Source organism: Lissotriton helveticus, chromosome 7 (assembly GCF_964261635.1).
Source record: "Lissotriton helveticus chromosome 7, aLisHel1.1, whole genome shotgun sequence".
NCBI lineage: Eukaryota > Metazoa > Chordata > Amphibia > Caudata > Salamandridae > Lissotriton > Lissotriton helveticus.
The window spans coordinates 1,456,996,082-1,457,021,973 of NC_136068.1; the positions used below are offsets into that span (position 1 = coordinate 1,456,996,082).

The window sequence follows — 25,892 nt, forward strand, 5'->3', positions numbered from 1 at the left end:
GCGGCCATATTGGGTGTGGGCGAGCGCTGTGACGCGCTCTAGCTGCGCATAAAAGGGGACGGTCATGTCTCTGCGCAGCGGACGCGCTCAGCGGTCGCGCAGGATTTGTGCCGGAGTCGTGCAAAGCAAGCCAGATCGAGATATTTATACCAGGGAGGAGCTACTATGTATCCGGCAGCTGTCCCCGCACTGTAAGCATTCCTCTCTCTATCCTTTGTGTGGCCCATTTCAGTGTATGTGCGGTAACTTCTTACTCAATTCCCCAACCTCTATTAGAGCTCTTATTGAGCCCCCTTCCATCGAATCCCCGGCCTCTGAGCCCTCAGTTTACCGGGATCTAAAAATTTGGCATCTTAATGTTAGATCGCTAGTCAAACATCACTCTGCAATCCATGACCTTATCTTGGAGGAGGCTCCAGATATCTTTTTTATGACAGAAACTTGGCTTCATGATGAGGCCACGGCTGAATTGAACTTAGCACCCCCTCCAGAATATTCTATCTACACCCATAATCGTAATTCAAGGGGTGGGGGTATTGCAGTAGTAGTTAAATCTTGCTACCCGTGTGTTTGGAAAAAACTGGCTATGGATGGCTGTGAGAGTGCGCATTTTTGTATTTCTGTTAATCATCACTTTGCTTTCTCTGGACTTCTGATTTATAGACCCCCAGGTACTGATATTTCTTTTAGGAAGGCTCTTCCAGAAATTGTTAGCTCTCTCGCGATGGGATCTGCCAACTTCAGTATCCTTGGCGATCTTAACCTCCATTTTGATCTCTGTCATACTCCAGCTATCAGTAGCACACTTGCAGATTTAGAGGCGTTGCAGTTAAGTCAGGTGGTTACCCATCCCACACACGTGGGTGGACATATTTTGGACCCCATTTTTACTAACTTGACAGTGGCGAAGATCCAGCCACCGATCCCGGTGGTTTGGTCAGACTATTCTCTGGTGGAGCTACTTCTCCCGATTAGGGACCCTCTTCTTAAAACCGTAGACAGAGTCATTCTTAAACGTCCATGGAGGAAATTAAAGCTTGAGGATTTTCATCGGTTGCTTGGCGAACATCCGCCTGGCCCCTTCAATGACGTTGAGTCTGGTTACGACCTTTTCTGTGGATGGGTTTCTCGGGCACTTGACTCCCTGATTCCTGTCTCATGGAGTAAATGCCGTTCCCTAGAACCCAGTCCATGGTATGCAATGCCTTAGTACTCCTGAACAAATCTTGCAAACAAGCGGAAAGAGATTGGCGTAAATCTTACGATGCAGGGAAAAAAACGCAGTACCTAGCCAAAGTCATACTCTACCATAGAGCCATCTGTAGGGCACGTGCGACCTACTATTCCCAAGAATTTAAACGCAGTCCTAATCCTATGAAATTGATCTTTAAAGTTCTCAAAGATCTGACTGCTAAAAGAGCCCCAGTAGCTGAGATATGCTCAGTGTCCCATTGTGAAGATCTTGCCACCTTTTTTCTGGAAAAAGTACATAATATCTATCGCTCCTTCCCTAGTACCAACTCCCAGAGTGAGGACCAGAGGCCCAATCTTAGTACTAACATGATTCTATCCTCACTCCCCGAAATTGCAGAGGAAGAGTTCGATAGATTGGCGGTCAAAGTTAAATCTGGATCTCCCGCTGACCCGCTCAGACCCGCACAGTTTAGAGAGTCGGCTGCATTATGTTTACCCCCTGTGCGCCAACTCATTAACCTGTCATTTTCTTCAGGGACAGTACCCACTAAGTGGAAACAAGCCTATGTCACCCCCATTCTGAAGTAACCCACTCTGGACCCTCATAAACTGGAGAACTATCGACCTATCTCTCTTCTCCCATGGGCGGCGAAGGTTGCTGAAGCCCATGTTAATGGCATTCTGACTAAACACCTTCGGACTGCCAACATTCTGGATTCTTCCCAGAATGGATTTCGGGCAGGTCACAGCACCAAGACTGCTCTCCTTGCTATGACGGAACACCTGCGTTCCGTGCTTGACTCCGGTCAAACGGCGGCACTGGTGTTACTCGATCTCAGTGCCGCGTTTGACACGGTTTCGCACGCAATATTGCTGCAGTGTTTGGGAGAAGCAGGGGTTTCTGACCTAGCCCATGAATGGTTTCGGTCATTTCTCGCAGACCAATCATTTAGGTTTGCTACACCCCCATTTGAGTCCAAACCCTATTCCATCAAGCAGGGAGTGCCCCAGGGGTCGGCACTTAGCCCCATGTTGTTTAATCTGTATGTACAGCCGCTGGCTGCGGTCGCCAAGCAGTGGGGCTTGACTATGGTCTCGTATGCTGACGACACGCAGCTGGCGGTTACACTTAGTGGGGACTCCGACTCCGAGGCTTCCAGGTTCAGGGATGGTCTGACAGCAGTGGCTGGCTGGATGACAGCTAACTGCCTACAGCTCAATGCTAAGAAAACGGAGGTTCTTATCGTTGGTAAGCATAGCAATCTCTGGGGCGACCAGTGGTGGCCTCTGGAGCTGGGTATAACCCCCATCCCGGTAACTGAGGTAAAAAATCTGGGTGTCTGGTTAGACCCCGCCCTCAGTTTCTGTGGACATACTAAAAAAGTTGCTGCCACGTGCTTCGGTATCTTAAGTGGGTTCAGGCCAATCCTAAACATTTTTGATGCCCCCACATGACAGCTGATACTCCAGGCCACCATACTTTCGCGGCTTGATTATGCTAGCTCGCTCCTGTTGGGAGCCAATCAGGCGGAAGTCACCCGGATGCAGCGCGTACAGAATGCTGCGGCTAGAGCCCTTGTGGGCCTACCTAGGTTCTGTTCAGCGAAGGAATCCATCCGGAAACTCCATTGGCTGCCCATGGCTCAAAGGACTGAATTTAAGACTCAATATTTATCCTTTAAGATTCTTAAACTGTCCTCCCCTCAGATCCTTGAGCACCTTCTAACCCCCTATGTTCCTTCCCGTTCCTTGAGGTCAATGGGCCGAAATCTGGCGTTAGTTCCACGCTTTAAACGCTGTAGAGCGGGAGGACGTTCCTTCTGCTATTTAGCGGCAAAACTCTGGAACTCGCTACCAGCCCACATCCGCGCCATCGACCATCTGCTGTTGTTTAGGAGGGCGATTAAACACATCTATTCCCTCCTAGACCCTAACGGGAAACTTTTCTTTGTTCTGCCTTACTTTCTGCTATGGCTGTTCTGTTCTTTCTGCCAGTCAAAAGCACCGGGACGCCCCTTAGCTGGGGCAGCTGTGCGCTATAGAAGTTGAAATAACATAACATAACATAACATAACATTTGAGAAGTCACCAGCTGCAGTGTTCAGACTGGCGAATAGGCTTGAAGGTTTATCGAGAAGAATGCAGCAGCATGGACTTGTTGACACATTTGGCTATTTATTTTTTCTACTTTGAGCCCGAAGCACAACTGAGAAAATATCCCAAGGTTAACCCCCTGTAAATTAGACCGACAACTGCAGAATGCATTTAAAATGATCAGAAATATATTACAAAATTAATCAAATTGATGTAGCATTTGGAAATGAAAAATACAACTATGCAATGAGTTCTGTTGAGCCCAATTTGCTCAACTTAGTTCCCATGTTTGAATTTACTAATTTAGTGACAGATGAGTTAAAAAAATATAATGCTAAACTAAACCTACTGACCACGTGCATAATCAAGGAAAGAGCATTGAGACAATTGCTGGTTGGCTGGAAATGGATATGCTGGAAGAAACGTATTTTTGTATCTATCCAAAGACTGAGTGGTTGGCCGTTTTTTGGCATCATACAAAAGGTAAAAACAAAACAAAAATACAGCTAAGACCTTTATTCAATTCAACACTGAATTAACTAGCATCACCCCATGTGTGACTGCAGTAAGCAATAATCTCATAATGGATGGCAGATTTCACTGGCCCAATAAGAAAGCACTTCTGAACATCACATAAACGACAGCCCTCCCATGTAAGAGAGTTTCTCTCATCACTGCAGAAAGAATTACATTTTCCACAATTGCTCACGGAAAAACACTCTCGCCATCACAGAGGATAGGCCGTTCTATTCCCAAATCAGGAGAAACCTTACACAAAGTTCAAATTGAACATAGTCTAGTCAATCCAATTTAGCAGCTATGTTTGGCTGCTTTAAATGATTTAAGCCATACATACCCGTAAGACTTTTTCCGGGACCTTTTGGCACAGATGGAATTCTTGCAGACGAGTCGTACATAGCTATATCTCAGCTGTACTATAGTGCTTGCATTGATTTGGTTGGACTTTTTAACTTTGTCGAGAGTGGTATAACTCTTGATTTTATATAGCACACGTTTTCGTTCACACCATTCATCAAAGAAGTCGCAGAATTCTGTCCAGCTAAGAAACTCACGACCCTTCAGGTCATTGGACCGATGAGAAACCTGAGAACAAGAAAGAACAGACAGAATGTGCTTTTATTAGGTGAATTCAAGGTACACAAAATAAAACAACCAATAGCTCAAGTCCCTGTGTAATCTAAAAATACTTTTATAATTAATTTGTATATTGGTTTTGAAGAAAAAACAACTGCTATTTACAATACAGCATATTAGCCTTGTCACAGAAAGTGATACACTATGTGGCTTTCAGACTACAACAATACTCAGCATATGTAGAGAATTATGAAAGAGATTAACAGTGAGTTCACTATCTACCCAACACCATGTAAATAGGTGGCGAAAAAGCCTCTAGCACATGTTTCTTGATCCAATCCCACTTTTCACGTACTTTGCTTCAGTGATTCAGCGCAAGGATGAATGTGGGAGCTCTGTGTTTGGTCTACTCTATGTTAAATGTTTATGGGGGATCATCATATGACTTGGGGTCTACTTTTAGGAGGATAATCAACCGGTCTGACATTTTACTTGGTGATGCACAAATAATAAATATTCACTGAAACTCGATTTCCACACGTTATCAATTGTGTGCAATATAGTTTGATCAGTAAAACTGAAGTCTATGAAAATGTAATGACCATTTCAAAGGAAAATGTGCTGTCTGTAAATGACTATTGGTTGTGAAAGTTTGTCGAACCAAAAATTGGGTTGTGGTACCAAAAAAACGCCTTGGTAGCACTAGCCTATAGACTAATCATATCTTAAAAAGATGACAACATTTCCGCAGTTAATCGTTGCACTACCATTACAGCATTAGTTGGGGAAACGGCCACTACAACGCGGCCGTTCCCACGAATACCTTAATCACGCATGCATTACAACGCATCCGTAGTTACTACGAAAGCCTTTGCCACGCATACCTTTACTACGAGGTACGTAGTAAAGGCATGTGTGGTAAAGGGTAAAAAAAAAAAGGGGGATTTGGGGGGTCTCCCCCCCCAATAAAATAACTCACCACAAGAAACGTCGAGATGTGCAGGAAAACAGCGTTGTTTAAGAGGAAACGGAAAGGAACTTCTGCTTCCCCTTAACGACGTCCGACGTCACCACGGAAGAAATCGAGGAAAAGGTTATGCGTAAAAAAAACATTCCGTTGTAACGCATGCGTGGTAAAGGCATGCATTGCAACGGAATGCGTTGTAAGAACATACAACCCATTAGTTGACTTCACCATATCAACAAATAAAATGCAGATCAGGAATGTGAGAGACTTTTCAGATGCTTTGCGGGATCTATGGGTCGGGTTTCAAGACATCTCTGGTCACGCACAATGTTCCTGTGGGGTGAACATGTGCTAGTGATCGTGGTAATAACAGAGACCATGATCATGATGATGATGATGCCTGGGTGGAGCTTTATGTTTTCTCTGAAGACAGGTTATCTGCACCTATTCGAGTGAGACACGTTTCAAGGTGGAGACCGGGTTTTTGCACACCTCCAAAGCTGAACATGCGCAGGTGCAAGGATACATCAATTCTATTGTGTGGTTTGCCAAAATGTATGACACCTAGAAACATTGTGAGATTCAGTCACCTTTGCGCTGAAAGATTCCAGAGGTAAGGCGGCCTCCACACATTTTGTCATGCTGAAATGTCTGTTACTGACTAATGTTCATGCATTCCCTAGATGCAAATGTGAATCATGTATATATGGCTTTCTTGTTTGTTTGTGGGTATAATTGCTCATATTTTGACAGGGCACTCTCAAGAACTGCTCATCATCTTACCAAGCATTCCGGATCCAATACGTCATTCATTTCTCCTAAGCCCCCATATTTTTCAAGATATGCTAGCTACTGACCAGTCAATAATGTAAATGTCTGGGTGAGGCAGTCTGCCTCGGTTGTAACCACTTTCCTCAGATTCTGGCAGAAACATGAGATGACGGAGTGAGTACCTTCAGCAGAGGGGATATGTTCCTTGCGCAGGTGAACTTGTTACATCAGATCAATCTCTGCAGACAGTGATGTTACATGCACGTTTTTCCAGTACACCAGCACTGCTTGCTCCTTCCATACCACCATTGTGCTACTCAGACATAGACAGTCCTAGACATAGACAAAGGGCTAAATGGAAAGATTGTTCAGTTTCTAATAAATGATCACCTTTCAAAAATTGCAAAGCCTTCATCGGCATAAAGACGGATCGCTCAGCCTTTATGCTAACCTCAGCGTACACATTGCCATGAATGAACAGCAATGGAGCAGTTATCCCGCCTGGTGCCAATGCACCACTATGTCAAAATGTAAACAGGGCACAAATGGGCGGTACAGCATGGACCAACCATCAGTTCGCCTTGTTCCCAACATGCATTCACCTTGCACTCACCCATCTCAATTATAATAGCTTGAGGGATAATCCTTGCTTGTAATATGATCATTAAGCTCTCCCTCTACTAAGAGCCCAGGCCGTGGAGGTAATAACACAAAAGGTGCATTTTTTGTTGTGGCAAACTGCATCTACTACATACAGTGGTGCTAGTGGTTTGTCACACTATAACCATGCTGCACCACTCACAGTCTCGGAACCTCCAGTCCCATTTGCTCATGGTCTGTGAGGAATAAATGGAATCTGTAAAGGAAAGGAAAATGTTACTTTCCCAGTAAGCATCTGTTTGTAACGTTTACTGCTCTAGCTTCTTATGCTTTGAACACTCTACCCATCTAGTTTTGGGTTAAGAAATTACAAATTGTTTTTCTTCAAAGAAGCTTTGAGTCACTGGATGTTGTAGGATGCCTCCCTTAATCCACAATGCGCATGGGCATCTTAGATTATTTCTCGCTCAGTGGGTAAAAGGTGAAAGAGTTTATAAGTAAGAGAGAAAATACGAGGACATCATTTAAGAGAAGAGAATATGATGTAACATGTGCGTTGGAAGTTGGCAAAAAATGCGTAATTAGGAAAACATTATTAGAATACATGGTTTATTGTCGGACACTTTTCAAATTTCGCGTGGCTCCCGGCAGGGCTGTCCGCTGTCACCATTACTATTCGCCATAGCTGTGGAACACTTGGCCGCTAGGATACGGCAACACCACACTGCCAGAGGTATAGGGTTTAGCACACGCAGCCTCCTAATTTCATTATATGCAGACTACGTGAACTTATATATCCTTAATCCTGAAGAAAATTTGAGTCCGGTCCTCCGGGAATTTATCAGATTCGGGGGGCTTGCTGGCATTTCCATTAATTGGGCAAAGTCGGTAATCTTCCCCTTAATGGACAGCACAAGGGAGGTGACGTCCGAGTTTCCGTTGCGCTGGGAGGCTGATGAGGTAAAATATTTGGGTGTGGCTGAGTCGAAATCTCCAAGATATTTGGAGCTTGAACTTCGGTAGCTGTTGGCTTTAGAACATGTTCTGAAATCGGCATCAGCGCGCTAGTTAATCACGCGTTTATATACAACTATGCAGAGCACATCCCCGATTATACAGCCAAAATCCCTGGCTCAGTGGAATAGTGAATTGGATCCGCAGATGACGGAGAAACAATGGGAGTTCTGCTGCGGGCAGATGTCTGACCTTCCCCCAAAGTACAGACTGAGGTTGATTCATTTTAAATTTCGACATAGGTATTATCGGACACCGATCAGCCTCTGCCGAATGCAGTTGAGGGAGAAGGATACATGCTGGCATTGCGGGCGTGCAGGGGCCACTTTCCTGCACATGTTTTGGGACTGCCCGAGATTGTATGAGTTTTGGAAAGAGGTCTTTGATGCAGTGAATCAGATAATAGGCGTGGCTGTGGTGCCTTCACCGGTGCTTGGTTTATTGGGATACGTGCATGGCACACCACCCAAGCGGCGCAAGCTACATGTGCTCCTCCTGCTTTACGCGCGGCGACAGGTGGCTATTCGTTGGGGCAGGACAAGGGTGCCCAAATTTAAGGACTGGCTGTCAGATGTCACATATGGCCACACCCAACTTGAACTATTTTGGGACCAGATGCCCCAGACTTCTAGACCAAGAGACATATGGGAGCCTTTTCTGGAGTAGGCCAGCACGCGCTCTGACCCGTCTACGCCACATAGTGATACTGATGGCTAAAATGGGTATTTGACTCACACACAAGACTGACACCTGTGGAAATGTATAGTCCTTTGGGGAGTGTAATACTGCAACTTCCCATTAGCATCCCTATTTGTCTTCCTATGTTGCTCCCTATGTTCCGTATAATTATGCTTGTGATTGCTTATTGTTTATGATGTAAGCTGTGCTGATTATCTTTCTTTTAGGCCTGATCTCTGTATACTAATCCCATGATGTATTATTACCTAAATGGAACTGAATGGTTATTACTTGCTATGTGTATTCGATACATGGCGGCTGTCGTGATTACTGGCTTTGTTGGCACTTTGTGCCTGTTGTTTGTATCTTTGATTTGTAAAACGCAATAAAAAAAAAAAAAAGAAAACATTTGCTATCACTGCTGGCTTCCAGGGAGGAATGTGAATCTACAGCACTACACGCTAGGAACAGATACTTACATAGTAACGTTTTCTGTTTTTAGTATGTGTGGCTGTAGATACAGATGCTTTACAATGACTGCAAGGCAGTTTCCTCCCAGCGTTGGCTAGTAGGCATATGCAAACGTTTGAAACTTGGGCCTGAACACAGTGCAGTATTCCATTATCTCATCCTGTTGTAAGGACTTCCTCATGCCAGGCCATGCTTATTGCTTGTTGTGGAATTTCATTAGTTGGTGTGGAATTTCACTGTCACCCACCTTGGCATCTCATTTAGAAAGTTATATTTTGAAATCGGCTGTTGATCATCAAGCTGCTATAAATCTTATGGGCGCCTATGATTGGCTCGCCAGCTCCATGGAGATTAGCATACTTAAACTGCTACTGGTCTTCATTATTGTACGCTACCACAAACTGGTGACAGGTTTGTGACCCCACCACCATTTACAGGTAGTATCTCAAGCGGGTAAAATCTTGCTGGCTCCCATCCATAGTGCCAAGTAATGCTTCCCATCAGAGGGATCAGTCCATGGCGCTATCTCTGGCGGCTTAACTTCAGCGTCTACATAATGTGATCACCAGCGATATGCACATCAGCGTTTCAACCCTAAAATGCGTAGTATTAATGAGCACACCACACATGGAGCTCTGTAACAATGTCTTTATTCCACAACATAATACAGCAACTCTAGGAACTCCTTCCGCTGCGTCTGAAGCGATGCAGAAAACGTTAATGAAGTTCATGAAAACGTGACGTTTGTCACTGGATGTCACATTGAAAGACAAAAATCTAGTGGCTGGGCTAAATATTAAACAATATTTGAGACTTACATTCAACGTAATGCACGTAGAACTTCTCGGCTTTCTCCTTGGTCCTGCGGGTCTTTATGATCTCAGCAGCTTGCATCAGTAAAATAAATAAGTTGGATCTCGAACCATGAAATGCTGCGGTTTGCACAAGCACGTCCGTATATTCCTTACTTAAAAATAGTTACCAAACAAGTGAAGATTCATACCAAATTGTCGTGGGGTCATACCGTCCATGACAAGCTTCTAACGTGGCCCTTAAGTGGATTTGAAACAAAATTAACCTTGTAGTAGAAGCCATCTCCAAAACACGGCAGTGAGACGAGCCCGTGCAACAAAATGATTTACAGCATGCGTGAAACAAAAGCCGGGAGGAAGGAGTGTGGGATGGTATTACACGTGCGGTAACTCACGTGCACATCTTATTACAAGCTGTGTGATAAGCAACACACAACCGCAAAATCGCTGCTGTAAGCACCAAAATAAGCAGGTTATGCCCGATGTCAGTGGCAGTAAATCGGGCACTGTTTATCGTACCGATAACACCAGAAAATTTTATTTTGTGCGACACAGCCTTTCTTGGGGGGAAAACTTATGACCCAAGACGAAAGCGGCATGTAATTGGATCACTAAAAGTGACATATTGTCACCAAGCCAAGATTGAAACCGACTAGCCGGCATACAAAATGGCCTAAAAGTGGACAAGGAGGTAACCAAGAAGCCAGATTTCCAATCACGCGCCATTATTTACCATAAACGATGACGCGAGCCAATGGGAAACAGTGGCGAGGCTTCAAGTCCCTTCTGAATCTGTATCGATTACAGAAGGCACTCTCATTGCGAGAGAAGCGTATGCACGCTGCTAATGCCAGGCGAGACCTAAAAATGGACAGGATGAACTGTCTGTTACCATGGAAGGTGTTGTATTGAGAGGCTCTCAGGTCTGATGATTCCGGAGCCTAAGACAGCAAGTCATTTAACTAGCACATGCTGTGGCCTTGTAGCCATCAAAAGAGCCCTAGGAGCCGGAGTGTGGTTGCCACGCCTAAGTGAGCGAGTTGAGCGGGAACTAAAAAAGTGCCATCTTTGCAACTGTTTTCCTCCAAAAAGACCATGTCTGATCTTTTGGCACATGCTTGGGAAAGAGTTGCAGTTGATTTCTTTGGGCCCTTAGGAAATGGACATCAGCTCATGGTAGTCATTGATGAGTATTCTCGCTTTCCTTTCGTAGAGGAGTTATCAACAACCCATTACAAGGTCCTCAAGCGGCTGGATGACATCTATGCAGCCCAGGGTATCCCCACCATTCTCAAACCTGACAATTGCCTGCAGTTCAAAAGCAAAGAATTCAAGGAGTTTCTAGTCAGACTAAATGGCAAGCATCAAGAGTACACCTCTGTGGCCCCAAACCAATGGTGTTGTGGAACGCTTAATGGGAACCCTCAAAAGGGTAATTCAACAAGCATCGATAGAGGAAATAGAGTAAACAAGGCCCTGTGTTAATCCCTCCGTGCTTATCTTTCAATGTCTCACTCCACAACGGGTGAGAATCCTGCTGCCTAGCTATTTGTTAGAGCCTTCGGAACCAAACTGATAAGGTTCCTGTCACAGGCACTTCTCGAAAGTGCGAAATAAAAACATATGCCAATCGGCATCTGATGAGCTCAGGAAACAGTTTTCAAATAAAGTGACTGGATCCTGGTCAAGTAGAAACAAAAGTGGAAAACAGGCACTCCATTTGCTGTCGATCCTCTGAGGCTGTGAAGTGCAAAGGACAGAGACTGTAAATCGTCCCAGAAAATCCATCACACGGGACTCGCCACAATTTAAGCACAAACCTTGACGTTTGCCAGCTCCTGCAATTATGAATGAAGTGATCCTGCTTAACAGTCCAGGTCACCAGAATCTGTGCCATCAGTGCTCAAAGTGCAACTCAACCACCTCATACCACTCATTCTGGACGACTAGCGTGAGCGCCTTGAGGATTTATTGAAGAATTATAATGTGATTGCTATTTATACTTTTTTTATTTAACAAAGGGGGAGATGTAGTGTTGTGAGACTGTGTGCTAGGACCCTTGCGGTTCTGGCAGGACTCCACAGAGGAATTAAGTAACTTCCTGTGAGGAGTTAAAGTATGGTTATTGGTTATGAAGTAATGAAAGTGAAGTGTGTGATAGCACGCTGAGGGATAAAGCCGCCTGTTACAGAGCTCAGTGTGTGGCATGTTAATTTGCATGGTCCTGGGTTAGGGAGGATGCTACACACACCACCAGGTCGTATTAGAACTGAAGTCAAAACTGCATCATAGCTCCGATTGGTACATGCTCATATTGCCGTATGCCACTTGGACTGGCATCAGTCACCTCTCTTTTTCTGAGAATTATGTTTCAGATGCTTAAAAGACATGAATGGTGTAGCAGTTCTCCAAGACTATGTCCTTGTGCATGCCACAACGAGAGTGGAATATGAGAATATACCCAGAAGGCCTTTTTGACCATGCATAAGAGTGAAGTGATTCTGAAGGCTGAAAATGTGAAATTTGTCGAGGACATGTTGTCTCTGGTGATGGAGTGAAGCCCAGAGTTAGTCGCCTAGCCCTTTTTAAAATTCCCTACACCTGCTCTTTGCCTTCAAATCGGACCACGCCGCCCATCTGGCCCCCAGCCCTTGTAAAAAAATACCTAGCCCCTGCCATGAACATTAAAGCTATACTCCTGTGCAAAATACCAATGGGCCCCAGTCCCTTAAAAGAAACATTCTTCGTCTAAAGCCAGGAAACCATAACCCCCCGCCCCCAGCCCAATCTCCCTTACCTCACCACGCCAACGAGGCAGATTTTCTAAGGTTGTAAAGAGGAAGTGGAAGGGTCTCTCCGTTTCCTCTAACAAAGCTGATAGCCTTTACCACGCTGGTGCCTTAACCACCACGTATATGCCCTTACCACCAGTCCCACGCATATGCCCTCACCATTCAGACCTTTACAACGTTAATTTGTTGTAAAGGCATGTGTGGTAAAGACATATGTGTTGTAAAAATAAATGTGTGGTAAAGGCTAAGCGTGGTAACAGTACATGCATTGTAATGCATCCATGGTAAATGTTCTGTGTGGTAACAGCTGCATTGGAATGGCTGTTCCCCCAGAATGTATGACGTTACAACGAATTCCGTTGCAACGCATGCCTTTACCACGCATGCGTTACAACGGAATTCGTTTTCTACGCTTAACCTTTACCTCGAATATTCCTTTACCACGCATACATTTACACCGTTTTTTGTTGTAAATGTATGCATGGTGAGGGCATACTCTTGATAAAGATTAAAACTCTCCCCTTACATTCCCCCAGCCTCATTCCTTATATTTACCCTTAACCCTTAATATATATATATATATATATATATATATATATATATATATATATATATATATATATATATATATGTATTTTACTAAAATACCCCTTATCTTTTAACTCGCCTTCCCTCCATCTTCTCTGGTTACGTCGGACGTACGTCGTTAAGAGGAAGCGGAAGTTACTTTCCGGTTCCTCCCTAACGACGTTGATAGCTTCGGCTCCTCAGGTTAGTTTTGTTTTTTGGGGGGGAGACCCCCCCAGCCCCCCTTTTTATCCCAGCGCTTTATTTTTTTTTATGGGGGAGACCCCCCAAACCCCCCATCGTTTTTCTTTTCATTTACCACACATGCCTTTACTACGTATTTCGTAGTAAAGGTATGCGTGGTAAAGCCTTTAGTTGTAACCACGCATGCGTTGTAGTGCATGCGTGGGAAATGATTTCGTGGAAACGGCTTCGTTGTAGAGGCCGTTCCCCGTTCCCCCATCCAAGGACCTCAGTTAACATCATGGAATTTTCCTTTGCTGAATGACTGCTAAGACAATCAACTATCCGGTTTACTTAGGCTTTATAGATTATAAGTCGGCGTTTGACAGGGTCGACCATGGGAGGCTCTGGAGAAAAGTGTCCAAACTGAATATTCTGGACTGCTTGTTAAGGGCCCTGGAATTACTGCCTATGGATACAGTGGTAAGAATTAAACTAGGTGATGGTTCCAACTTATCTAGGCCAAGCAAAACAACACAAGGTCTGAAGCAGTGCGCAGTGTCTTTCTCCAACTCTGCCTAATCAGCTTTTATCAGATATTAAATATCATATTAAATGCAGTCAACTCCAACCCTCCCAAATTGGGGGCATCCACTTTCAAACCTTCTGTATGCAGATAATATAGGCCTCATTAGCAAAACCAAGGTTGGCCTGCGGTGCCTTTTTGATGCAACCTTGGCCTACTCAGTAAGAGGTGGAATATCAATGGAAAGAATACAAAAATACTAATAGTTCAAGGCTAAAGGTAATAGAAGCACACCTGGTCGTTGCTTCAAGTAGCTCGGAGTTTACTTCAATGGGAATGAAAGTTACGGTTATCAACTTGAAGAAATAAGACAGAAAGGCAATGCCTTGGTCTCTATAAAACAATTTAAAGGCCCAACGCTTATACCGATCTTGCAGGAGGCTCAACCAAAGGTCCTACCAACCTTGAACTATGGAAGTGAGGCTCTCAGGGGATGCGATAGTGCCATCCTGGATAAACTGATACTCAAAGTATATAGGTCAATCTTCCAATTAGGCTGGAGTTTGGCATTGCCAAACAATCACTGGTTCGGAAGGCGGCCTCCACGACCTGTTGTGCCATACTAAAACTGCCACCTGAGAGTCCCCTGGGTTATCATCTTTGGTCTGAACTGAAAGAAAGGCCGAGCTCCCCGGCACTGATTTAGCTGCATCAGGCTCTGTGCACCCTTGGTCTAACCAGCGCTTGGGACTTATTCCTAAGTTACATGGAGTTTAAAAAACTGACTTAATGTTGTACAAAGCTGCTTTCAGTGCTTGAGGCTAAAGACAGCCTGTCCAAACATAGACATGGACGTCTAACACTTCGTAGTTATACCAGGCTGAAGTCGTAGTGTTACTTAAGTGAATCCTCCAGAAATCAGGTTAAGGAACAGTGTACTGTTAGCCATGTACTCTGGTTGTGCAGCTCTGTTATGGGAGATCGGCGGGTGTTCCTGTGCAGAAAATGGAAAAATCTAGGAATACGGTCCTGTAGGGAGGCTGTAATGACCTGCTTTGAACCAACAGATTTTTTTTTTTTGAAAGTATGTTTTTATTGCAGAATTACAGACAAAACATCGAGAATGTCAACCACCAGCCCCGTCCCCATACAAGATACCACATTTAACCTCAGCAGTACACAGCCCATCAGCCCACATCCCGGAGGCAGGGCGGCGTAAATTCAGCGTGCAAGAAAAGTCTCCCCGCTTGGCACATAGGGACGGTAGGTCAACAACACAATCCTGTTTCCGCATTTTCTGTAACCTCAACCACAACTCCCCCCCCCCCCCCCAAAAGCCCCCTAGAGGGTTCGTACCCATCACATTAACAACTCTCCAGCTCAGTAGATCCACAGAGCCTAACCCGCTCCTACTGCAACAGGCCAATCCACTCAGTGAACACACTGCGCCATCTACCTCACTGCTCTACCAGGGTAGTCTACGTACTCCTCTATTCCCCCCCCTCCCTCTAACTGCTGCTGATGTGGGTGGCGATGATGTGCATCGGAAATATCTGTGCGTCGTCAATACCTATCAAATGTTCGTGTTACTAGTTCCCTGGAACTCAGCCTCCGAGAGTCTCTCCTCTGTGTCTACCGTTAAGTGATCGCCCAAAGCCTGCACTATCGTTTCCCAAGCCCTAGCTGCCTCTAAGCCCTTCTCCTTCCCCAGTCTCGTGGCCTGCCGCAGTCTCAATACACTCTCGCACCTTGACCACTTCAACAACTCATTCGTCCAACGTCCCACAGCCGGGCCTTCTTTGGTTTTCCAACGCCAAGTGATCTCCCTCTGCGCTAACATAAGCCCCAAATCAATGAACTTGCTCGTGATTTTCGTTTTCGCCGTGTGGGGAAACCACAACAGGAGGCAAGCCGCCATGTCAAATTCCACTTCCCTATCCGTAACCGCATTCAGAAGGGCGCCCACCTCGGGCCAATACATACCCAACCTCAGGCAACCCCACATCATGTGGTCCAGTTCAACCTCCCCAGCCAGGCATCTCGGGCATGCCGCGTCTCGCACCTTAAAGTGCCGGTGGAGCTTCCCCGGGGTCAGATACGCTCTGTGCAAAAGGAAGAAATGTATTTGTTGGAACCTGGCGTTCCTGCTACCTTTCCATGTCCGAGCCAGAATGTGGCCCCACTCGGTATCCGGAATAGGCTTGCCCACACTGTCCTCCCATTTAGCTTTCAACACCGCGAGTGGTTCCAGCCCTTCGCTCAACATCCGGGACTGGAGACAGGTCACTGCCTTGATTGTACCCGCAGCCATCACCACATACTGGCAGGCCATGGTCGTGCTCGGCTCCATCAGTCCCCCCCTCCAATGCTTCCGTATTGCCGTAGTAACCGCCGCGTGTAGGAGAAAATCCCCATCTGGGAGACCAAACTGCTCCCGGATCACCGCAAACGGGGCCAACACCCCCTCCACAAACAGATCTCCCACCACCTGTAGCCCCAGCTCTTCCCACACCGCCAGCGGAGACCAATCACCCCCATGCGGTAGAGCCGTCAGCATTCCAATGGGAATCTCCGGGGCATACGGCCGCACCGCCCGTGCCCGCCTCAGGCTCCTATTCCAACAGAGTCGGAGGGTTTTTTCCTCCAAGGTAAGCCCCCGCAATGCCAACCGCTGTTGCATAACAATATAAGAGAGGACGTGTCTCTGGATACCCATCCCCCGGACCCTGTCAGGACCCCTAAACTCCCTAGCCACATTCTGCGTCAGAATCTGGAGTTGGGCTGCCAGATAATATAATTCAAAATCCGGCACTGCCATCCCCCCCTCAAGTTTGGGCCGAGTCATGGTGTGCAACGCCACCCTGCGCCTACCCCGTCCCCATAGGAACTCAATAACCAATGAGCGCAGTTCCTGAAAAACCCGCTGCGGGATCCAGATAGGCAATGTCCTGAAGTAATACAGCAGTCGAGGGAGTGCCACCATTTTCAACAGCGCTACCCGTCCTTGCACCGACAAAGGGAGAGTAGCCCAAAAGGACATGCAGCCGCGCAATCCCCTGATACACCGCCCCACATTCCCCTCCAGTAGGCTCTCCGCATCATGGTAGATCCGGACTCCCAGGTACGTAAAGCACCTACCCTCCCATACCACGTTCGCCGCAAGAGCAGGGCGCTGAGCCTCCGCTCGCAGCGGGAAAACACAGGTCTTACCCCAATTCACTTTGAGCCCCGACAATCCGCCAAAGGAAGAGAGCAGTCTCATGGCCCCACGCAAGGCCACCTCCGTGTCCTCCAAGTAAAGTAACAGGTCGTCGGCATATAAGGAAATATAGTGAGTACTCTCGCCGCAGCGGATGCCAAGAAAGGATTCCCCGGTTCTGGCCTGTGCCGCCAGCGGTTCCATCGCAAGAGCGAACAGAAGGGGAGAGAGCGAACAGCCCTGTCTAGTTCCTCTACGCACCGGATAAGCAGACGATATAAGTGGCCCCACTCGCACCCTGGCCGTGGCCGACGAGTACAGTACCTTCGTCCAGCCCACAAACCCCTCACCGAGTCCGAACCTCTCCAGCACCGCATCCAGGTAACACCACTCAAGGCTGTCAAAGGCTTTCTCAATATCCACTGACAGAACAGCCGACGCGCCGTCCGAGCCCAGGGCATCCTGCAGTATACCGATCAGCCTGCGAGTGTTAATGGCGGTGTTCCTAGTAGGGATAAACCCCGCCTGGTCATATGCGGGAGCAGTCGGGTAGCCAATATACGACTCAAGATTTTGTAGTCAACCGTCAGCATAGACAGTGGCCTGTAGGACGTCACCTCCAGTGCATCCTTACCCGGTTTCAGAAGCGGGATCACTAGCGCCTCTCTCATGGAAACGGGGAGGCGCCCCAGTGCCATCGCCTCCGAGTACACCGCCAACAATTTGGGCGCCAGTACATCCACGTATTGTGCATAAAACTCAACAGGTAGCCCATCCACCCCCGGTGTCTTGTTCCTGGCCATCTGTTTAATAGCCCCTCGGATTTCCATAAGAGTGATCGGACCCCCCAGATCCTTCGCCGGCTCCTCGTCTAACCTTGGGAGCTGTATCTCGTGTAAATAATCACTGACAGCCGAGGGACCCGCCTCCAACCGAGTATCATATAGGCCCGTGTAATACCGCTGAAAACGCTGTAAAATGGCCTCCGGTGAATGGACCACCTCCCCCGTTTCGGTTCTGATGCACATAATCGGGCCACTCCTCGGCACTGGGTCAGCGAGCTTTGCCAACAACGTGCCCACCTTATCCCGCTCCGCATGGACCTTTATGAGGTATAGCTTATAGTCATAACATCGCAATCTTTCCGTTTCCCTTGCCACCACTTCCTTCGCCTCCAGCAGTCGGTCCTGCAAATCAGGTCGTTCCGGCCTATCCCTCTCAATGTCTCTCAACACACATTCCGCCTTCCCCAAATCCGCCAGAACGGACGTTTGAACCAACAGATAACAGGCTCAACTGTGCAACAGTGACATTCCTCCAGAGGTTTGGGAAGTAGGCTGTGGCCTAGGCTTCCGTGAAAGTAGGGGAGGCGGGAACAGCTTAAAACATTTACTTGGCACTGCAGAGTGACCTGCAGCATCATTGAGGTTGTAGCTTCTCCAACGCCAACAGGTCCCTCCAGCCTAATTTTAGTCACCACAAGGGGCTGCTCAACTGGGGAGCTAAAGAGGCATAAATAACACTAACGAGACTTGTTTTTGTCCCTTGAAGACCCACGAAAATCTGCCCAGGACCTGCCCTATATTTTACAAAGAGAGTTTGCACTTTAATCCTTATAAAGCACTGTGCATTTTAACTGCTTCATCTGCATTTTAATACCTATAATGTTCATTGCACTTTAATTGCTGCACTTGCACCTAACACCCACATGGACTTAAAATGAATACAAAAAACAAAAAAAACAACAACAACAAAATCGCTAGGTGTGTGTCTTCTTACAGAAGGTTGGGTGTCTTCAGGCAAGCCTGCACTAGCTTTTAGGAATTTTAAATCTTTTGTATCCGTCGCCAAGTCTTAAGGCAAATTCACTCAGGGGGGCCAACAATCTTTTTGTTGTTGTTGTTGTAATGTCCTCATTCGCCATTAGATGAACCCAGAGCAATTCAGATATCTCCGCTGCCCCCCTCCCCCCCTTAATTGGCACCTACTGGAGAGCTCTGTAACTAAATTGTTGCACTTTACACAGAACCTCCCTTTCGGTCTGTTCTGTTTCTCTCTGGGGACCTCGCAGAACAACCAGAGGGGTGAAGTACCTCAGTGTAGAGGCATTATCATTGGACTGATTCCCCCTGATGATCTAAAGTACCCAGCTATTCCTCACATGGCTCCCAAAAATCTTTTTTCTTGCTCTTCTTTTCTAATAAGGCTCTATCAAGCTTCATCGTGTATTTAATAGAGAGTAACCACTCTAGAAGCGTCAGAGATGTTCTTTTAACCCACAATTTACATATTTCTCTCTGTGCAAGTACAATTACATAAAAAAATAACTTGTTTTCCTCAAGGAATATTGACTCATAATATGGAGACAACCAAAAAAAGAAAAAATTGTGCTCACCTGGATACCAGGCCCAAACATAGCTACCATACCTCTACTTACAGCGATCCAAAAATGGTGTAACATTAGACAAGTTAAAAACATATAGACTTCATCTGCTTTAGCATGGAAACATTTCGGACATTTTGGAGTAGGACGCTTCGTGAATTGGGATAGCTTGAAGGGAGAAGTGGAAGAGATAGAGCATAAAATCCAAAAGGCAGAGCAAAACCTTATTACTCATGGGAGTAATCTGTCGGACAAAGACATTTCAGCAAATCTCCAGTCTCTTAAATTAGATCTGACTGGGGTGATCTATTCTATGAGGTGATCGATTCTAGGCAGAAAAAGAGATGGCAGGCTAGCAAGCTAGCTCACTTCAAGTATGGGGAGGGCTGCTGGAAGGTTCTGGCGTGGAAGACCAAACAAGATATTGCTAGAGGAACCATCAAAGAAGTAAACTCTGATACAGCAGGGATTTTACTTAAGAGCCCTGTAGAAATTAGAGAGGCTTTTCAAAAACATTTTGAAGAGGTACATCAAGAGGATCTGATTGTCCAGGAGGAAGCAATTAGGGCCTGGCTGGGCCAAGATCTCCCGAATAAAATCACTGACGATGAATCTCATAACATGAATAGCCCGATAACATGTAATGAGATCAAGAAAGCATTGGCAGCTGGAAAATCTGGTAAAGCTGCAGGACCCGATGGCCGGCCTGTGGAACTACATAAAGTGCTAATGAAAGCCCTTATTCCCGTTATGGTGAAGCTATTTCCCATATTTTTGAAAAGGGCAGAATAAGCAGCTATCTTGGAATGAAGCTACAGTAGCTTTGATTCTTAAACCTTCAAAGTCGCCTCGCTCATGCGATTCATACCGACCCATCGCTCTGCTAAATTTTGATTATAAGATCTTTGCCAAGATTTTGGCAGAGGTTGAATGGAGTGATAGAGGGTCTTCTGCATAGGGATCAAACAGGCTTCGATCGGGGGAGAGGAATTCGAGATCTTACATATAATTTGATTGGGGCAATTGATTTAGCAACACTTTATAAAACACCACTGGCCATTATTTTTTTGGATGCCACAGAGGCTTTTGACAGAGTTAACTGGGCCTACTTGAAGTATATACACTGAGATTATGTAATCTAGGGGAAGCCTTTTGTAGGACAATAACTCCGATCTATCAAACTCCTATAGCCAGAATCCTAGTGAACGGGAACCTGGCTTCTCCAGTTAAAATCCAAAGGGGCACAAGGCAGGGTTGCCCATTATCCCCATTGCTTTTTAATCTATATACTGAGTTCCTAGCTGACAATATTAGAAGACATCCAGGAATACTTCCGTTTAAATATAAGACCTGGCAAAGGTAGGTGGCTCTATACGCCGACAATCTGATGGTATTTACATCAGATTTAAACACTATAATACCAATAATTTAGAAGGAGGCACAATAGTTTGGTCAGGTTTCTGGTTATGAAATCAATGCGTCAAAGACTGAGTGTATGGCCTGGAACCTAGTCACAAACGTCCATTGTGAGAAGTTGGCCTGGTATATGCTGTCCACTAGTTATAGTGGGCACCTTGCAACCCCTTAGAGGTGATAGGTTAAAGACAACATTATTTGAAAGCTATCCTCGTGATAGCTATGGAGAGCAGCCTTCAGGCTGTCTTGAAGGAATGTAAAGCAGCTTGTTTTACCAGTCTATAATCTCTTGAATGACCAAATGAAAGGAGAACCACACCAGTTATATATATAAAATATATGTATTTATTCTAAACACACCCTACTAGTCTCTTTATGAGGCTAGAGGGCAAAGCACATTACTTACACTTAATATCACACTGTAAATTAGCATAATATACGTTGAGCCCTAGGGGCACACCAAGCCATATATTAAGAAAGTGGTATAAGAACCATGACTTGACTAGACACAAGGCCTAGGGCCTGTAGAATCGCTGAGACCACAAGGAACCACCCAAGGTAGTGACACAGGGGACCCACGGGGGACACGTGCAGTGTGAGAACACAGCTGCGAGACGCCGTTAGCTTCTATGGGGAAAGTCACGGTTGGAAATTTAAAGCTTAAGGACACTTAGGAGTGGACTTTGAGCAAACCCCTTTAGACTTAAGGGGTTCTAGGGCCAACACCCACAGGAGCACCTGAGTACTAGAGTTACCTCACACAGGGAAGCCGGGTGCATAGTGTCGGGAATCGTCGTTGATTTCAATGGCGATCTGCTGCAAAGTGCTGCTGTCGTCGGAGTGGAAAGTGTCCGGTGTGATCTAAGCCTGGATCGAAGATGAGAAGAACCTGAAAGCAGAGGGGACAGAGTCTGGGTCACTTGCCTGTGACATGGGGCACGTCGAATGCCCACCGATGTCGGGTGATTTCAGGTTGAAGAGGTGAAGCTTGACTCTGCAGCCACAAGGACCAGGAGGCGTCGACAACGACCAGGAGCTTGATTCGGGCTGTCCCACGAAGGATGTCGAATGCTGCGGCGTCGGTGACCAGATTGGACCCAACAAGCCTTGGCAACAGCAACCCATGCAGAAAGTGAAGAAATGCTTTGGTGTGGACTAGCAAGGTCCGAGGGACTCACCAAGTGGTGGAGAGTCAGGGCACATCTGGAGCAACCAGGGAAAGCCAATGAAAGTCAAAAGTTGCCTTCTCAGGGACCCACCAGTCAAAGGACCAGGAATCGCGAAGGTACCTCGAGCGAAAACACAAAGGGCCGGCTCACGGAACAATCGTGGAGTGTAGGCCAGCAATCTTCGGTGGAAAAGGTGCTCGGAGTCTGGAATACAAGCAACCCAATGCACAGCCTCAAGGAACATCAAGAAGCTAATGCACTTGCAAATGTGAAGAGTGTCCAGGGGTTCTGGTTCCACGTTACTCACGAGGGCTGTGGGTCTCAGATATGCTGGAGACTCGGGTCGGCCTCGGAGAAGTCTGGAAATCCACGTCCCGGGCAGCAATTACTTCGGAGTCCATCGGGAACTTCGGAGATGCAGACCGGTCAGATGCGCCTTTGGTGCCTGCCAAGCAGGGGAGTAACTCCTTTACTCCAAGTGAGATTCTTTGGCCATCTAGTCGTGTAGATCGCCGAAGTTCCAGGATTTCTGTAGCAGAGTTTCGTCCAGATGTAATCTAAAGTGCTGTAGTCAGGGGTTCCTTTCTTACACCCAAGGAAGGGGTTGGACTTACTCTGGGGGCCCACCTATGGGAGGGTTTGGAAAGAGGGGTGGCTACACCCATTTCCTTTGGCAAGTTTCGCACCAGAGTAGGGGCTGGTAGCCCCTGCAACCGGTTTGAACTAGGCTATGCACAGGGACACCAAATGTGCCCCCAGTGCAGACTTCAAAGCACTCTCAAAGTGCACCCACCCAGCCCCAATACACTAAAGCCTGTCTGGGCAGTGGTGACACCTCCCTGTGACAGGAAACCTATTGTCCAGGCCTCCTCTGCAGGAGTTTCGTCCAGCAGCAGGAGGCCAGACTCGTGTCTGTAGCATGCAATTTGTGATGCCAGGGCTCTTTAAAACTGGTACCGGGTATACCGGCGTGTACATGTCTCGGGTGGAATGGGAGGGTGGTATGATTCCAAAGTGTTTGACACCAAACACAACATGTTTCCGTGCAGCCATTCCAAAGTTAGCATTTACCGCGAGGTTATAATGCACTTGATCTGACTGCATCACAGAACAGCCCCAGAGAATAGATTCCGAAGGCTGCAGAAGGGTCCCGCTCGTGCATGGGCACCCTCTCACACAAAACCCAGCTCCCTGTCTTCAGGATCGATAAGGCCTGCCATAGGGGTGACTGATAGGTTTATATGTGTAGTGATTTAAGGTAGATATAGGTAGCCTACATCTCAGTAAGGGGTGCATGCACCACCTTACCCAGGCTGCAGTAGCTGTCCTGTGGTGTCATTTTGGAAGGCTTCCCAGGGGTGGCACAATACATGCTACAGCCCCTGCTAGGCCTCTAGTGTACCAATGCCCTAGGTACTTAGGGTACCATATACTAGGGACTCAATTTAGAGAGGAAAGCAGATAGGCTGGGGTCCTGAATAGCAGGATCCCAGCCAAACTAAATCAAAAACCATCAAAACACCAGGAAAAAGTGGGGGCGACCATGTAGTCAGATTCCACCTTCCTACATCTATCCAATGAAAAAACTGATAAGGTATCTGGGCATAATGATGGGAAACACCCTAAACAACGAAGTTCAAACAACGGCTTACCTTAACAACGAAGTCTTAACAACGAAGATTCACATTCCACGAAGTCCTGAACCACGACTTTTCAATGAAGTCCTTTACAATGAAGAATCATACTTCCGGGAAGTATGTGAAGTTCGTCACTTATCTCCGCACCCCTACCCCTCCACTACACTTTGATTGGGCAGTGTTGGAGTGTTACGTTACTCACCTCCGCCCGAAGCTACCCACGGCCGACTTTGTCAAGAGGAAGTAATCTCTGTGTTTTAAAGATCATGACAGAAAAGACAACAAAGGCAAGTAACCTTGATTGCTAACTGAAGTGCAAGAAATACGCAGTGAAAGGACAGAAATGTTTCTTCAAACGGGCTCCAGTCTTCACTTTTAAACCTTGCAAAAACTTGCTCTAAAACCATCAGGCAGATATGATTAAAAGGCTCTGCATGGGGAAATCCATCTTGAAGAATTTTGGGCTGTCACCTTTGAAGATTTCGGAATGAAGGGCAGGAGCCGTGACCCCTGGCTCCGCAGTTTAATCAGCAGCTAGCTCAGCTTTAACACGTTGTCAAGAAGGATGAAATAAGGAGAGGTGTCACGAATCCCATGTGAAGGGCTGCAGCTGAGAGTAATTTGGAGTTCGTGAGGTATAAAAAAAAAAAATCAAACAAATGGGTAATGAGCAATTAAAAACTATTTCGTGGAAGAATTGTTATTACAATACTGCCATCTATTGGCCAGTCACGAAGTGATTCTTTTCGTGGTTTAGAAAAGTCGTTGGAAAAAAAAGTAGTGGTTTAGGATAGCTCGTTGAAAAGCTTTCGTGGTTCAGGAAGTCATGGTTTAGGCAGTAGTTGTTTAGACATCTAACCCATAATGATTACACACAACATTGAAGATATTACGGATACAAATTTCTACAAAATTAGCAAAGAAGTACATAATTTCTTAACGAGCTGGGCTTACCTAGCTCTAACATTACTAAATACTTCTTAGCACACGTTTTCTGTTAAAGTTTCTGCAGTTTACAAGTGTTTCCACCATACATCATTCATACAATCACAAGAAATTGCAATTCCTCTTAATCAGGGTTGTGGTTGGTGTTGTTTATTTCTGGAGACGTCACAGTTAGGTTGTGTTGGAAACACTTGTAAACTGCAGAAACTTTAACAGAAAACGTGTGCTAAGGAGTATTTAGCAATTTTGTGGCTTTTGCCGAACTAGAAGAGGGAAGTGGTTCTCTTCTCCTTGTAGCCCCGTAACCTATCATAAAAGACTCAAAGAAATTCTAGAAAGGTGAACATTCCCTTGTGGCGCCAGAACCTAGTCAAATACCACTAGCCAAATTGAAAAAGCTACCTCTAACATTAATAGGCAGAGTTAATTTAGTAAAAATGATGGTTCTACCTGAACGTATTTTTTATTACAAAAAATCCCCTTGGCATTTAAAGAAGAGGGACTGAAAAAACTCCAGGCAATAAACTGTTTTATATGGGCCTCGAAAGGTATTAGGATATCATGGAAGAAATTACGCAGATAGAAAAACAAGAGTGGGCTGTGTCTGTCAGATTTAGTTTCTTATGCGTGGGTATTCCTACAGAGGGCCTGGAAAATACTCATGAATGTACCAGACAGCTCAGACAATGTTTAAGGAGATGCTGCTAGATTTAATGTGAGGGGACCAGGGCTTTATATCTAAATTTGGCGACTTAAGATTTTTTTAAAAGGTTCGCCTAAAGATCTTAAATGGTCTAGCCTCTACATGGTTTAAGGTTAGGAAGTTATTGAAGATCGGTTATTACAGCGCATTGGCACCCATCTGGGATGCTCCGGGCTCGCCTAAATGGACTAAGGACTCTGGTAAGCCCCTTAAAAATAGCTGGAATATTACGTTGGGAACAACTTGCACTGGAGGTTTTTTTTAGTACACTTACGGATAATGGATTATCCAAATTTAAGTATTGGCAAATTAAGAGCTGGCATCAAGCTGTTGGTACGACAGTTGGCATGTCTAACGAAGTGGCGATCCTATATTGGCTTTTGGTAGACTTGGCAGAGGACGCATTTAAACTTCCATCTGAGCTGTGAGGAGAGTGCTTGCCTGGTGCCTGTCCAGAAGACTTATGGCAAGTATCTTATAACACCTTGTATACCACAGTTGAAGCTGAACACCTTAGGAGAAACCACATCTTTTGCCCCCACAGGGTGTACTGGTCTCCCTTAAAGCTATCCATATTCACAAAGGGGAGCCAACAATCTTGAGACATAGAGTAAGTAGAGGTCCCTCTCCCTCAAATGTGCTTAATTAAGGCTTGGGAAAGAGGGTTTAAAGCTTT

The 25,892-nt window shown here is 45.9% G+C and overlaps 1 protein-coding gene across 3 annotated transcripts in view; it reads right to left on the minus strand.

The window, feature by feature from the left end:
* Positions 1-25,892, minus strand: part of LOC144770363 (uncharacterized) — a 918,549-nt gene that overhangs the window by 88,100 nt on the left and 804,557 nt on the right. For all 3 annotated transcript variants that reach the window (XM_078654830.1, XM_078654829.1, XM_078654828.1), the window contains one exon: positions 4,145-4,392. In XM_078654830.1, coding sequence (XP_078510956.1) covers positions 4,145-4,392 — 248 coding nt within the window. The remainder of the gene's footprint in view (positions 1-4,144; positions 4,393-25,892) is intronic.